The sequence below is a fragment of the Erpetoichthys calabaricus genome, chromosome 2 (assembly GCF_900747795.2).
Source record: "Erpetoichthys calabaricus chromosome 2, fErpCal1.3, whole genome shotgun sequence".
Taxonomy (NCBI): domain Eukaryota; kingdom Metazoa; phylum Chordata; class Cladistia; order Polypteriformes; family Polypteridae; genus Erpetoichthys; species Erpetoichthys calabaricus.
In genome coordinates this window covers 96,558,161-96,572,221 of record NC_041395.2, presented here as the reverse complement: position 1 = coordinate 96,572,221, position 14,061 = coordinate 96,558,161, and the positions used below count along the sequence as shown (strand labels likewise).

Genomic DNA, 14,061 nt, shown 5'->3' with positions numbered 1-14,061 from the left:
CACTTCTGCCTGATACAAAAGAAAGAACTAGCTTTTCTGGACACTGCAAACTAAGAAAGGAATGATGATTAACTGCAACCAGAATGACAATATTTTTAATTATGGCACAGATCATAATCTTAGTACATAAATAATAAATATTATTTATTTTTTTATCTTTTTACTATTTCATTATAACAGTTTTCTAAATATTCTTTCAGATGTGGGAATGTGCAGCAGCAAATTGCAATTATTCATCCACCTATTGTTTAAATTACATTTTTCCATAGCTTTGAAGGAAGCTTGTGCATATAGCATGGGCAGAACATCAGTCTATTCCAGAAATCCAGAAAAGAAACTCTCTTGCTCTCTCTCTCTCTCTCTCTCTCTCTCTCTCTTACACACACACACACACACACACACACACACACACACACACACACATACCATACCAGTTTAAAGATGCCCTTTTAATGTAACATGCCTGTTTTTGGGATGGACAAATTTCACAAAAAAAGACCTGATCAGAAATAAAACACACTTTCCTGAAGATATGTGGCTATACACAATTATCTAATGGCTAACTAACTTGCTGGGTTAGCTCATCTTAAATAGCTATTGATTAAAGAGGAGTCTTAAGTCTACAAAACTTGTTTTATTCCCTTCTAACTAAACATTTAATTGAACAAGTTCAAACTAATGTTAAGGATATTTTAAAAATCAGTCTTTCTTGCTTGTGTATGTGAGGTTCACTTACAGCATGGCAGTTCTTGTCACACTTCTTTGTTTCACAGTCAATCTTGAAGAGTTTGGTGTTTGGATCAATCTCTGAGCTGCACTTGCATTCTTCACAGATAGATGAAGGTACTGTAGTTCCTGGCTGTCAAGAAGGAAAAACAAAGACAAAGATATTAAACTGGCACAGTTCTAATGCAACCACACAGATCTATGCAACAAGTCCCCTCATCTTGTGTCCTTCAAAGTGGAATGCAGGTCCAAATAGCTGAAGATTTTAAAATAAGAATGCTTCCAGATAAAGATAAACTTCAGCCATTCAAGCTATGTATACAGAAAAACGTTCTTAAATTAAATGAAAAGGGAAATGTGAGTCACAAAAGGAAAATGTCAGTGAACAACTCTACTTGAATAAAACTAATTCATTTTGTTAACTGTTTTGGAGGTGTATCTGATTTTATTGAACATTTTGTTTTATAAATAAACATATATGTATGGCAGAAGGCATTACGTATATTTAAAATGTATTTTTGAAGAGTAAAATATCATTACCTGATACTCAGTGCTGTTGAAGATACAGACTTTCTTGGGCACTGGAAATAAAACATGAAAGTAATTTGTGAAATGCCATAAAAGTTTGTTATTTACTTTTTTTATGTTTATGTTTTGCCACCTTTCTGCAAAAAAATATTTTTAGAGACATCAGGTAAATGATGCACTCTAACGTGGGGAATTCAGGCTTCTAAAAATGGGCATTATTTGCACATAACTCCAAAGGTAAAGTAGTAAAAGAGACAAATGTTGCACTATTACACAAATTTCAGTACATATTTAAATATTTTATATATATATATATATATATATATATATATATATATATATATGGTTGAAATAGTTTACTGTCAAATAAAAGCAAAGAGTACGCGACACGTGTTTCGCCCTAATTCTGGGCTCATCAGGCGTACACACTCCAGTGCACTCCCTCTTGGGAATCGAACCTCAGACGTCAGCGCCAGAGGTGATGCCCCTAACGTTGCGCCACGGCGTGTGGTTAGTTTATTTGACAGCATGTAGATCGGGGTAATTACATTCACGGCATTCGTAGTCTGTGTCACAATCTGATTGTATGGGTGGTTACCTACCAGGTAACGCTTGTGGTTGGCCAGCAATCTGCTAACATCCACCACGGTAACTGAGGGCACCGTGGTGGATGTTAGCAGATTGCTGGCCAACCACAAGCGTTACCTGGTAGGTAACCACCAATACAATCAGATTGTGACACAGACTATGAATGCCGTGAATATATATATATATACTGCGGTGGGTTGGCACCCTGCCCAGGATTGGTTCCTGCCTTGTGTCCTGTGTTGGCTGGGATTGGCTCCAGCAGACCCCCGTGACCCTGTGTTCGGATTCAGCGGGTTGGAAAATGGATGGATGGATATATATATATATTTATGCATTTATATTTTGTGGAACAACCACACAAAAATCATAAGAGCTGATGATATTTCCCTTCTACTTATTTTATAGGACATTAAATCCCTGACTGATGCACACAATTACCTACCACATAATAACACAATGTTATTTCTGTCAAGCATACAGTGAAACAATGAAAATTGTTGAGATAAAATTGTCAGACAAGGTTTAGCCCATGGAAGTCACCAGAACCATTCACCAGAACCAAAATGAATACCAGAAGTTGTAATACCGAAAATAATTAATGTCACTATCAGAAACTATGCTTAAACAATGCACTATTTTCATTTGTTTGCTCTGGCACTGAACAATCACAGGTGTTTCCACTGAGAATCTAAACGTCAGACCCCATTGTGATTTTATAATAATGGTGTGATGTATCTTATTGCTTTTGGCTCATATGAAAGTTTCATCCCTCACTCCACTTACTTTTCTATCCTCCTTATTACTCTGTGTTCCCACTCAACAGAACAATTTTGCTCTAAGAGCATTCATCCAAACTATTGTATCTGCCATCATTTTATGCTTCCATAAATTGTTTCTCTCTTATTGTTATCAAACCTAAATCTTCCAGCAGCTCTGTGATTACTCTACCTATTGGTTTATTTATATAGGCTTAATAAGAACTCATAAATCTTACTCTGTCATTCTATAACAAACAGATAAAGTGATACCAAATATTTTTCTAAGCAGAATAGAATAATATCTGGTGACATATAGATATAACAGCTGTGATAAATACATTCCTCAGTAACTTCAAAACATGAAGAATGTTAGCAAACAGCGAGCACTAACTATTGCCTATTTTAAATTGCAAGCTGATATATTTCCAATGTTTTGCAGCTGTCAGATGCTAAGAGAAGCAGAATCTAAATGAAGTTACTGAGACACACTTGCTGCTTTGAAGTACTAATGAGAAAGCCTTGCAGTCTCACCACAGTCATATACAGGGCAGCAGCCATCAGTGGGAGTCCTGGCCACCAGCTGGTATCCAGCTTCACAGCTTTTCACAGCATGAGAGCAAAGGTTTATATTGCATTCTGTGGAGAGGAAAATAAAAATAAAAAACAGTGCTCCAGGGCAACCCTTTATTTATTAAAGCTGTAAAAATATGTATTTTTTGAGAATTTTAAACAGAATTTTTAAAACTATTTTGATCCCTATTGTAATATGCGACTCACCACATTTAGACACATTGCAGCAGGAATTGTTCACCATTGGCTCAGTGACGAGAACTTGACCATCCTTATTACACGATGGCACTGGCAGCAAAGGGCATTGTAAAGGCTTGCACTGAATGCTCATGGATTCTTTGTCACAGACACACTGATGGCAATTACTTTGCCATATTTCATTAGGCTGGAAGAAAACAGGAAAGATAAGAAAGATTCTTGTGCAGAGGTGAAATCAGAATTTTCGAACTTTCTGCAGACTGAGATGTGATATTTTAAACTGAAATGTGTAAATGTTATCAAGAGTTCTGAAATAAGAGAATACAATGAAAATTAATTCTTCATGAAACCTAAAGGTTTATTGTAGGCCTCAATAATTTACCTTTCAAAACAAACAAAAAAATTGTAATTATTAAATCCCATGCTGACTATTCTTGCTATACATTTGCTATACATTTAGAACTTTGGTCAAAACACAACAACACTGAATAAAATTTAAATCTTTTACAAGACAATTGTATTACTGTACCATATGAGCTTCCTGAGTCTGTAAATATAAATTGTAGTAGTGAATGGCTACAGGGATACACTTTAAACTATTTACTAATTAAAAACTCATGCTTGCTGTTAATGAAACATGTTATTTAACTTAATGACATCCTAATGCTCTCACTTTATCTCATCAAATAGTTCCAATATTTTATTGAGAACATTATACAAATGTTTAAAGTTAGTAGCAAACTGGTATGTCTCAGTACTTTAATTAAGCAGATATTACATGATGAACAGCTGTAGGTGCAAATAGGACCAAGTTGTCTGGTTAGCAAATGGCTCCCATTGTATATGAATTTTAATTAGCTACTGGTTAAGGAAAGAAGAAGCAGATAAGAGTATGCTGTGGTAAATAGTAAATCAATTAAGTTGCCACAAAAAAGTATATTCCTTTAAAAATAGTGATTGACTACCAATAAACCTGCTGGCACCAACACCTATCCTGGACCTCAATGTAAGATTTAGCTTGTTTGCGTGAAATAAACAAATTAGTCCAGAATTACTGGGAGCTGACATAAGCAGCCATGGAGGAGTACAGGAAAGAAGACAGAATGAAAAAGAAAGCTAATAAAATGAAAAATTTATGTGGGCTAAATAGGCAGTTAGTTGTCTTCTGTGCCCAAGATTCCGAAGTTAATTTGCCATCCTTTTCCATACACTCTAAAGAAAAAAACAAATACTGTGTTGACATAACTGTCTGTTTTTTGCATAGTAGCATTGAGCGTAGACTAAAATGTTCACACAGGACAAGGACTTGGTGAATCTAGTGTGAATCATGGTGTATTTACATGTTTGCCTCAAGGGAAAAGTTCTGTATTACCTGTTTTGGTTCACCTTCAGGACCAATGCAATCTGAAACAGAAACAGGATGTTAATGTCTAAAATAAATTCCTTTAGCAGTATTACTAAAGAGCAATCTGAAGACAGTTAGTGTTAAGATTTGACATCTTTCTCTACTTGCAATGCTTCTTTTTATGTTTTTTCAGTATCTTAAATCCCTGTGCCTCTATATAAGATAAATGTGCCCTCAGCATGCTACTCAGTACTCAAATATTTCATCCCGGCTTCCATATATTTTGATAAATTCTAGTCAACAAATCTTGAGTTGCACTGAATATGAGATATGAAGATATTTCAAAAGTGCAACCACTACTTTAGGCGTGAACTATTTCTACTCCATAGAGAACTACATACTTGATAGTTTGGTTGTAAACGGTACCTGGGGACCTACAAATTGCATCTCTATATCATTTTAGGGACAATAAATCAATAGGAATTGACTAGCTGTATTTGGCTGAAAAGCCTGTTCTCATTAAACTCCTGTTTGAAGTTCTAAATCAACAGAATTTACCATGTTGCATACTGTCTGTATGTTAATGCACACTGCAAAAGGAATGTTACAGGCCACAATATCAAGTAGAAATGCAGGGACTGTTAAAGTGGGGTATCTCACTTTTGTGTTATTTCCAGAATGTTGATATATTTTGGGGCTTGGATACATTGATATTGTATATGGGAAAAGATATTTTTAAAATTATTATTATTATTATTATGAACTGCATGATACTATATCTTTCTTCTATGAGCACAAATCCCAAAAGAAAGTCAACATTTCAGAATAGAAGAATTACTAAGAAAATGTGCTATATCAAAAAAAAGACTTACCACATGATGAAACACAAGTATCAGTCTGGGAATTGAACAGTGTAGTTTTATTAGGACAGAAGCATCCTTCTGCTATGGTTATCGCCTTGTGATCTTTAGTGACAAATTCCTCATTATATCTAGAAATTAAATCAGAAACACCAAAAGTCTGAAACATGTTGATGTCTCTTTATTATAATAAAAAATCCTGGGACAAGATGAGACTTTTTAGCCTGGGATGAGACGTGACTTTTTCAGAGAGATACTTTCTAATCTCGAGGCTTTGTGCCAAGAGATTTAACCACGCCCGGGACTGGAAATAAAAGACAAAGAGTAGATGACAAAGTAGAACGTCGTAAAGAATTCAAAAATGTTGGCGCGATACACATGCAGAGCAGGTTAGAGATAATGGAAATACGAAAATTCAAAAGTCTCAAAGAAATGATAGTAAAGATCACATTAGTGCAAACAAACGAAAATTATTTATCGGTGAAATAACAGAACAGCGAAAAGAGATAGAATATATTGTTGGGATTTAAACTTTAAGTTGGAGACTTGTAGATTGTCTAATTCATGTTGCCATCATGGAAAAGTAGTGTTTCTTCCCAATGAAGAGGCGTATCCCCGAGAATGAAAACATTTGTTGTTAGGTGAAAGTGAAATCCACATAGACATAGAAATGAGAAATGGCGGACGCGTAGTGCAGTTTTAAGCCCCCTAGTTTTATAGATGGAAATAAGCATATATATTGTATTAATATATGAACTAAACTTTTAATGGCATTTTATGTCATATTACTGCTTCTCTAAAAATAATGTACCTTTAGACTAGTATCATAATGCACAGGGGTGAAGGAAGAGCCAGGCAAAGGTAAAAACAACCCTTATTATTAGTGTTAGTTAGACTTTATGTTGGCATGATTTTATGATTATAAATTGATCTATGTGTTGTGGCCAATAGAAGGCATAGCAGAGCCCCATACACCAGACACAATTACTAAAGACAGTCGGCTTCTTTCAATCAGTCCAGTACAGCAAAATAAAGCATAATATGCTTTAATCTTTCCCTTTTTCTCTCCTTCCACTCATCCTTGGTAAGTCCACCTCATATCAACTCTGACACACCAGTGGGGAGGTGGAGCAGTTGTTTTTAACTTGAACCTGAGAGTGCTTCTGAAGTAACAAGAGGACCACCTTTAAACACTTCTGGGCTAGGCAGATTCACTCCCTGACAGGGAAGGCTGCCACCAGCAGCTCCCCCTAGAGGCTACTGAGGACCCCAACAAGGCAGTCCAACAAAACAACAATTCCCATGCAGCCCATCCATGCCCAAGGGATACTGCTAACCAGCATACTGAGCAAACACATGGCTCTGGGAGTCAGTCTCCCTCTATCCTTCTGTAATAATAGCCTCCCGACCTGAAAAGGTGCTAACTAACCAACCCAGGTGGACTGCCCAGCCACTTATATCCTTCTTTTATAAAAACCTCCTAGTCAGGTCAGAAACCATCCAAGCAATCCATGTTGTCTATGACAATGTTTATATATGCACAATTTGTAAAGTTTTTTTTACTGGTATATTTTTGTATTTATAAATTTGTATAGACACTATATAAAAACACATTGAATTCAATTATTAAGATCCTGAGTCAGTATCAATTTTGGTGCTACAAGTCCTATCTGATTAGCATTGTTTATGTGTTTCATGTTGTAGAGAAAAGCCAAGCAAAATGACACCTTTTATTGGCTAACTAAAAAGATTACAATATGCAAGCTTTTGAGGCAACTCAGGCCCCTTCTTCAGGCAAGATGTAATGTGTTTTATGTTGGAAATGCATTTTGCAGATATAAATGTGTTAAAAACTTTTGATAAACATGTATCTTATTTTAACATTGGAATGACTTGTGGGCACTTTTCCTTAATGTCACCGCTTCATCAGAATTTTTTCAGTTGTCTTACCTATGGTTACAGGTGACTTCTGAAGGTGGTCCACAAGCTCTGTATTCCTTTGTTGTGGGGCAAGGAAACACTATAGTCAAAAAAGAAAGATTAAGAAGACCATTGTGGAAAATAAATTTCTAAATGTATAATGCACATCTGTTTTTAGTAGCATGGGGACAACTGTATTGCATTTAAAATAATATGCTGTTGTTGTGGTTAGCTTTTGAACCTGAATTCAGTTTTCATCCAGTTGCTAGGTGTATAAACCTTGTATGCTATTTTTGTGGTTGTGTGCCATGTTTGAGTCTCCCACACAAAAGACATGTGGAAAGTCTAAATTGGCCTGGTATGAAGTGAAGTGAATGTGCATGTGGTTGTCATATGTGAAGATCACTGCCCTATTCAGGATTTGTCTCCTGTCTTGCAGCTAGTGCTGCTTGAATAATCTCAGGCTCTCTATAAACCTGCAATAGCAGAAGCAGATTCTGAAAATGAGTAGTTGGATATTACAATTTCATTTTGGAATTTATTAAACCAGTACATTTGTCCTTGTAATTTTTCATATGCTGTAGTTTAAAACTGATGTTCATTATTACCGTAGTACATTGCAAAGTGCAAATGATGTCATATAACTGTCCACAATATCACTTTCCCTCTACTATGGGGGAGTTGAGAGGTGGGTGAACTTACAGCATTTTCCGTCAGTGTAGTTTCTCCAGTTGATGCAGACTCCCAGCTCTGCACACATTGAAGCATAGTTCTGCAAGTTGCTGCATTCTAGTGTAGTTGTATTGACCTGGCATCCATCTGCTTTGCACATATTGTAGAAAGCATCAGGAGGCAGCAGTTTGTGACATTCTGCAAATACACTGTAGAGAACAACAAGAGCATAATTGCACCTGTACCCTTTGAGAGTTGGATACATATTAACCTGAAATGTTGTTTTTTTAGATATCCACTTTTTTGTTCTTTTTTGCCTTGTACAAATAACATCTCATTCAATCATCCCAATGCTCTGACATTTCCATTACAAAGTTTGTTCATAATAAAATAAAATTCCTAAGGTTGAAATGGGTGTCCTAAACTTGTTAAAAGTTTACTATAGCAATTGTAGTGTCAACATTCAAAAGCACTGTAAACTGTGACAATAAATTTGAAACTTTGTTACATTAGAGTCAATGTTCTACCAAAATAACTTTAGCTAAGCACATTTAGCTTTTATAAGGATGTGCTAGTGCTTTCGATACAGTATTAAAATAGGTTTCCTTGCTTAAGTGCTGTTTCCCAATAAGAAAGGAATTAGGCAGTTTCAACTTATTTCTCTTATGTTCACATTTAGGTCCCAGTTTATTGTCATGTATATACAGCAAAATGAGATTCTTACCTTTATGTCTTCCTAATGAGAGTAGTGCATTACCAAAAACAGACAATGCACACAACACCATACAGTACATTAAATACAACATATTATCAATCATTTATGTTCATGTAATTGTCAGTAATATTGACTTTAATAAATTAGTGACCTGAGGATAAAAGACTGTCTCTGAATATAATGGTTTATTTATGTGCTAATGATACTCTCTTTAATATTGCTTGCCTTTCTAAGGCAAACTTACAGTATACAGGTATATGTCCTTTACATAAAGGAGTTGTGTTTCAGTAATATTCTGTACTGACTTCATAACTGAGCATAGTATGTGCTATACCAAGATGTCGAGGCGACTAGTGTGGATGGACTACACACGTTTCATGTATAAACCTTGAAGAACAATGATCGACAAATTAGAGCTTCTTCAAACATCTGTAGAAGTAATGCCACTAATCACTGTGCCTAGCAAAGCAGCCTTCAGAGACTCCTCAAAATGAAAGACAGGGTTTACTGTTGCTTCAGGTTTGTTTTAGCCTTCAGATATCAATTAAAAAGATAGTTTTGGATTTTTTCAGAATTTTAGGAAGAAAAGGAAGATAATTTTATCTCTTGTGTTCAGTGAATGTTCAAATGCATTTTTTACTAATCATTTATTTCTGCTCTTTGATTTGAAAACAGTATTAAATATCAAATAAAAAATTAAGGGATGCCTTACTCGCTGTTCATAAGCTCACAGAGTTGAGGTATGCACTTGGAAATTTCAGTCGTTTTAGAGGGTGATGTAGTAGTAGAAGTGGGTGGAACTGTTGGTTTGGTTTCTGGTGCACACACTGTGTTATTCTGATCTGAAGTCAGCCAATATGGAGGCATTTCAGTGCAGGAGGCCGAAATTGTGCCATCTGGCAAACGACAGTCATCCTTTTGGTCGTTAGTGCAGGTACCTATAAAACAAGAACATTCATGTTCAATACTGGACATACCTGAAGTAAATTCATGAAGTAAATGTTTGTATTACTTTGACTTGTGTACTGAGAAAACAAAAATATCCACACAATCACTTAAACTGGTTAAACCAGGGGAGGGCCGCAGTGGCTGCAGGTTTTTGCTCCAACCCAATTGCTTAATAAGAAGCCCTTATTGCTCAAGTAACACTTCAGCTTCACTTTAGTTGTCTCGCTCGTTAAGATTTTTAACCCTTATTGCTTATTTTAGTCTTAAACAGCTGTATTCTTGGTTTTTAATTGCTCCTAATTAGCAATGCCATGCAAATGACAAAAGAGACCAGCATTTCTCCATTTAGCTTGTTTCCATTTACACCTGTGTGTATTTATCACGCACTATTTGGTTTAATTAAATACTTGGAAGGAAAGTGAAGAGAAAAAAGTGAAGCACTGAGAATTACTCATCTGTTTTAGACTTCAAATCATTTGGATGATATCCTTAGAAAGGAAAATAAATCTAGGATATGAGAATGACCTGACATGGCAGAGTTAAAGCACTAGCAAGCCATGCAATTAAATAATTGACAAGGATTGGTTTTTGATTAAGCAACTGGGTTGGAACAAAAACCTGCAACCACTGCGGCCCTCCAGGACTGAATCTGCCCACCCCTGGGTTAAACATTTGAAATATTTGGTGTAAAGTAGACCCTGTTCATGTGACTATTCCTACTATTACTAGTACAAGTACAAAGCATTGGGGGTACAGTAGGTAAAGGTAACATTAACTGTACAAAAGGATGCAACTTCTGAAGAGGATTTAGAGATTTACATTTGCATACAATCAGCATGTACTAGTGAGATGTCAACTGGAATATTTTATGCTGTTTTGATCATTGAACTATAACAAATATATGCTAAATCTAAACAGACAGAAAGGCAACCAAGTGTACCTGTAGACTAATGGACACATCATCTTCTAACAGCCTTAGAGAATTAAATCTTTTAAATTAGATTAGATTAAAATAGATTAGGTTAGATAAACTTTATTAAACCCATGGAGAAATTCAGAATCTTGAGCAGAGAGGGCTGCATAAGGTTGAAATTTGATAAGTATGATCCAGTGGAATTCTTTCAGATATTTTTTTCAAGAACAACTTTGGAACTTAAGTATGGATGAAGTATATTTACTGTATATGTTTGGAAGCTCTAAGCGGTTGGGAATCTGAACCAAACTACTAACACATGTTGTTGAAAAGGAAAACTTGACAAGCTTTTAAAAGGTATCTGGAAGAGATATGAGGATAACTTAGTTGTACAGCGTCCATTTTAGGACATTGTCATTTTTCACTTCTCCTGGACTGATTCATATAAATGTTCTTTATGTTCTAATATTCCTATACTAAAAAGTTAGTTTTATCATGGGCTAATACAGACAACAAAAATAAAACTAATAATTAAAACTATATTATTATATAGTTTAATAAGTCAGAGGTCTGCATGAAGACTGAAGTACAGTATCTATCTGAATATAATGGTTTTGAGTGCATAAGTGTTCCTTGTTTTTCATTACTCTTGCCTTAATTTTAGAGTGTGTGTTTCAGATTGAGAAAAGCTTATAAATCTCATTGTAAGTTCCTTTATATAAACCAATGGCAAAACTGAATAATATTCCATCATCCCTATTGCAAGTATTGCAATGTAATGGACAACTGCTTGTTAGAAATATAGTCTTGTCATTGGGTAGAAAAAATTACCAATATTGAAGACTTATCATTTTGTAGGAACTGCAGTATAAATACATTTTGGGCAAACTTTTTTCTGATACAGTGATTACGTACTAAATGTAATGTCAGTTTTGAGAATAATTTCGCTTGGGGCAAAACCTTGCTTGTTTTCAATTACTTAAATGAAATGAATCAAGCATAATGCCTTTTTGGCATTCCATGCCAAAACATAAGTACCATATTTTTGCTTTTACATAAGACACTGTACTATACTCTACTTATTGTGTTGAATTGGATATCATCTCAAATGTCAAATTAGTCATTTTCACCTTATTCATCTTTTTTCATATTAACTTGTTTTAATCAGTGCAGCAGGAATTGAAAAAAAAATCTGTCTAGATTTTGCCTTTAACCTGTACTTTTATGGTGTCACTTTAGAACTTTTGCTGACAAAAGCATAACTCATAAAATACATATTTGTTTCCTAATTATTCCTAATTTTTTATTTTGGCCAGCTAGCTAGTAGCATAATCTACTATTCTTTGAACTATTCCTTTGAAGAAAAGCAGTGTTTTTTTAAGTGGAATGTAAAAATGTGAGGTGAGGTGCTGCCTCACGGGTTAAGTGTCCTGAGCATTCTGAGTGTTGTGCACATTGTTTCTTTTTGTTTCTTCATGCTTCTTCTGTTTGTTTGCTCCCACCTCCCAAAGATGTGTGTGTTAGTTTAACTGGTATTTTCAAACTGACCCCATGGGGTGTGTGTATGAGTGGGCCCTGCAATGAATGAATAGGGTCTCTGTCCTGGGTAAGTTCCATTCTTGTGTCTGAGGCTGCCACAATTCAGTTTGGTTCCCTACAACCATGAACTAAAACTGAAGCAGCTTTCAGAATGTATGCACAGTATGTAATTATTTTATAGCATTAAGCTGACACATTATGCTTCTATTGTAATAGATTATTACTAAGTAATATATAACTTATGTAAAGATATATATTTTTTGTTGACAGAATTTGTATAATAAATACAAAATAATTTGCTTTGGGCTAAGAGGAGGCCTTGGGTATTATACAGACACTCTGCTTTGGTTTTGTCTTAAAAACTAGTATTTTTTTCTCCTGCTGACCAGAGGTTTACACATTACATAGTTTACACAGATTTTAAATATTTTTGCTGTATGTATTTGTTATATGTTTTGTCATTGATATTAAAGATTCACACATAAACAGCTTGAAGCAAACAGAATCATAGAGAGAATGTTGTAGGAAATGGCAGGAAACTCATGTATTTGTCTTCTTCATGCACATTTTCGAAGTCACCAACCCAGAGGAAGATCCATGAGCTCCAGGTAACTCTGAGTAACTCTACACTCTCCTCCTCTCCTCATTTACTGTTCTTTTAAAGGACTCAGCCAACTCAAGTCACCTATCATAACCACAAGTTACATACGACTACTTTTACACTGGTCCTTTGGTATGTTGGTGTGGTAAATTAATACCCTTTTAATTTTTTTAAATTATGTGCAGTTTTTCCCATCTTGGCATCAAAATACTTTTTATTCCTTTGTTGTGTTTTTTTTTTTCCAAAAATGTAAGTCTTGTATTCCCCTGTATTTGAAAGGCTGCTGTCCATGTACACCTTATAAAATTCGTAAATGTATGAGTGTTATGCAAATTAAGAACATCCAGTTTGAGTGTAACAAAACAGTCATAACAAAAACCAAAAGAGAGTGAAAAAAGCAAAAAATACATCAGTGTGGCCAGCCATGGTCATTGCTTACCGCATAGTCCCTCTGTGTTGTTAAAGAACAATTTGTATGGTAATTGGACACGTGAGAATGTCCCACCATATACAACAAGGCCCTGGAATGATGGAATTTCTACATACACCAGTACGCCAGTGGTATACACCTTGAAGCCATCCTTATTTACTGATCCAAAAACCTGATGATCATTGAGGAACACCTGTAAGAGTAAAATCAGACAGAACTGATGAATATACTACTTTAAAAAAGAGTAAATATTAATATTGTATTCCATTTTCTTCTTTCATGACGGCTTATGATAATCTCCCTAATTTTTTAACAATGTAATATAACTAATCAAGTAAAAATCTACAGGGAATTTGAATGCAAATACAGTTATTTGAAGATCTTTTTTTCAATAGTTCTAATGTTGTGGCACATCTTATTTTACCTCACAGGGGGATGACATGATAGTCATTTGAAAAATTATTTAATATGAACTATAATTCATGGCTCCATCAAGAAATGATTGTTCAGCAAAGCATAGAAAATCATGACACAACTACCACTATGCTTGATTGTCAGAATCAGGTTCTCACCATTTAATACATTGTTAGCTTTTCTAAAAATATAATTAGATATACTGTACAGTCTGTTTGGCAAAGAGTTCCTCTTTTGGGTCATCCTGCTTTATTTCTAATGCCCTACTGATGGTGAAATCATAAGCACTAGGCATTGCCAAAGCAAGAGAAACATGAAGACAGTGAGATATTCTAG

The 14,061-nt window shown here is 35.1% G+C and overlaps 1 protein-coding gene across 1 annotated transcript in view; it reads right to left on the bottom strand.

The window, feature by feature from the left end:
• The window catches only part of LOC114645305 (mucin-5AC-like), a 40,602-nt gene that overhangs the window by 10,020 nt on the left and 16,521 nt on the right, over positions 1-14,061 (bottom strand). Inside the window, exons 8-17 of the mRNA XM_051922498.1 lie at positions 13,321-13,504; positions 9,593-9,818; positions 8,196-8,374; positions 7,524-7,593; positions 5,586-5,704; positions 4,741-4,772; positions 3,378-3,555; positions 3,132-3,236; positions 1,267-1,307; positions 737-859 (exon numbers count right to left, since the gene is read on the bottom strand). Coding sequence (XP_051778458.1) covers positions 737-859; positions 1,267-1,307; positions 3,132-3,236; positions 3,378-3,555; positions 4,741-4,772; positions 5,586-5,704; positions 7,524-7,593; positions 8,196-8,374; positions 9,593-9,818; positions 13,321-13,504 — 1,257 coding nt within the window. The remainder of the gene's footprint in view (positions 1-736; positions 860-1,266; positions 1,308-3,131; positions 3,237-3,377; positions 3,556-4,740; positions 4,773-5,585; positions 5,705-7,523; positions 7,594-8,195; positions 8,375-9,592; positions 9,819-13,320; positions 13,505-14,061) is intronic.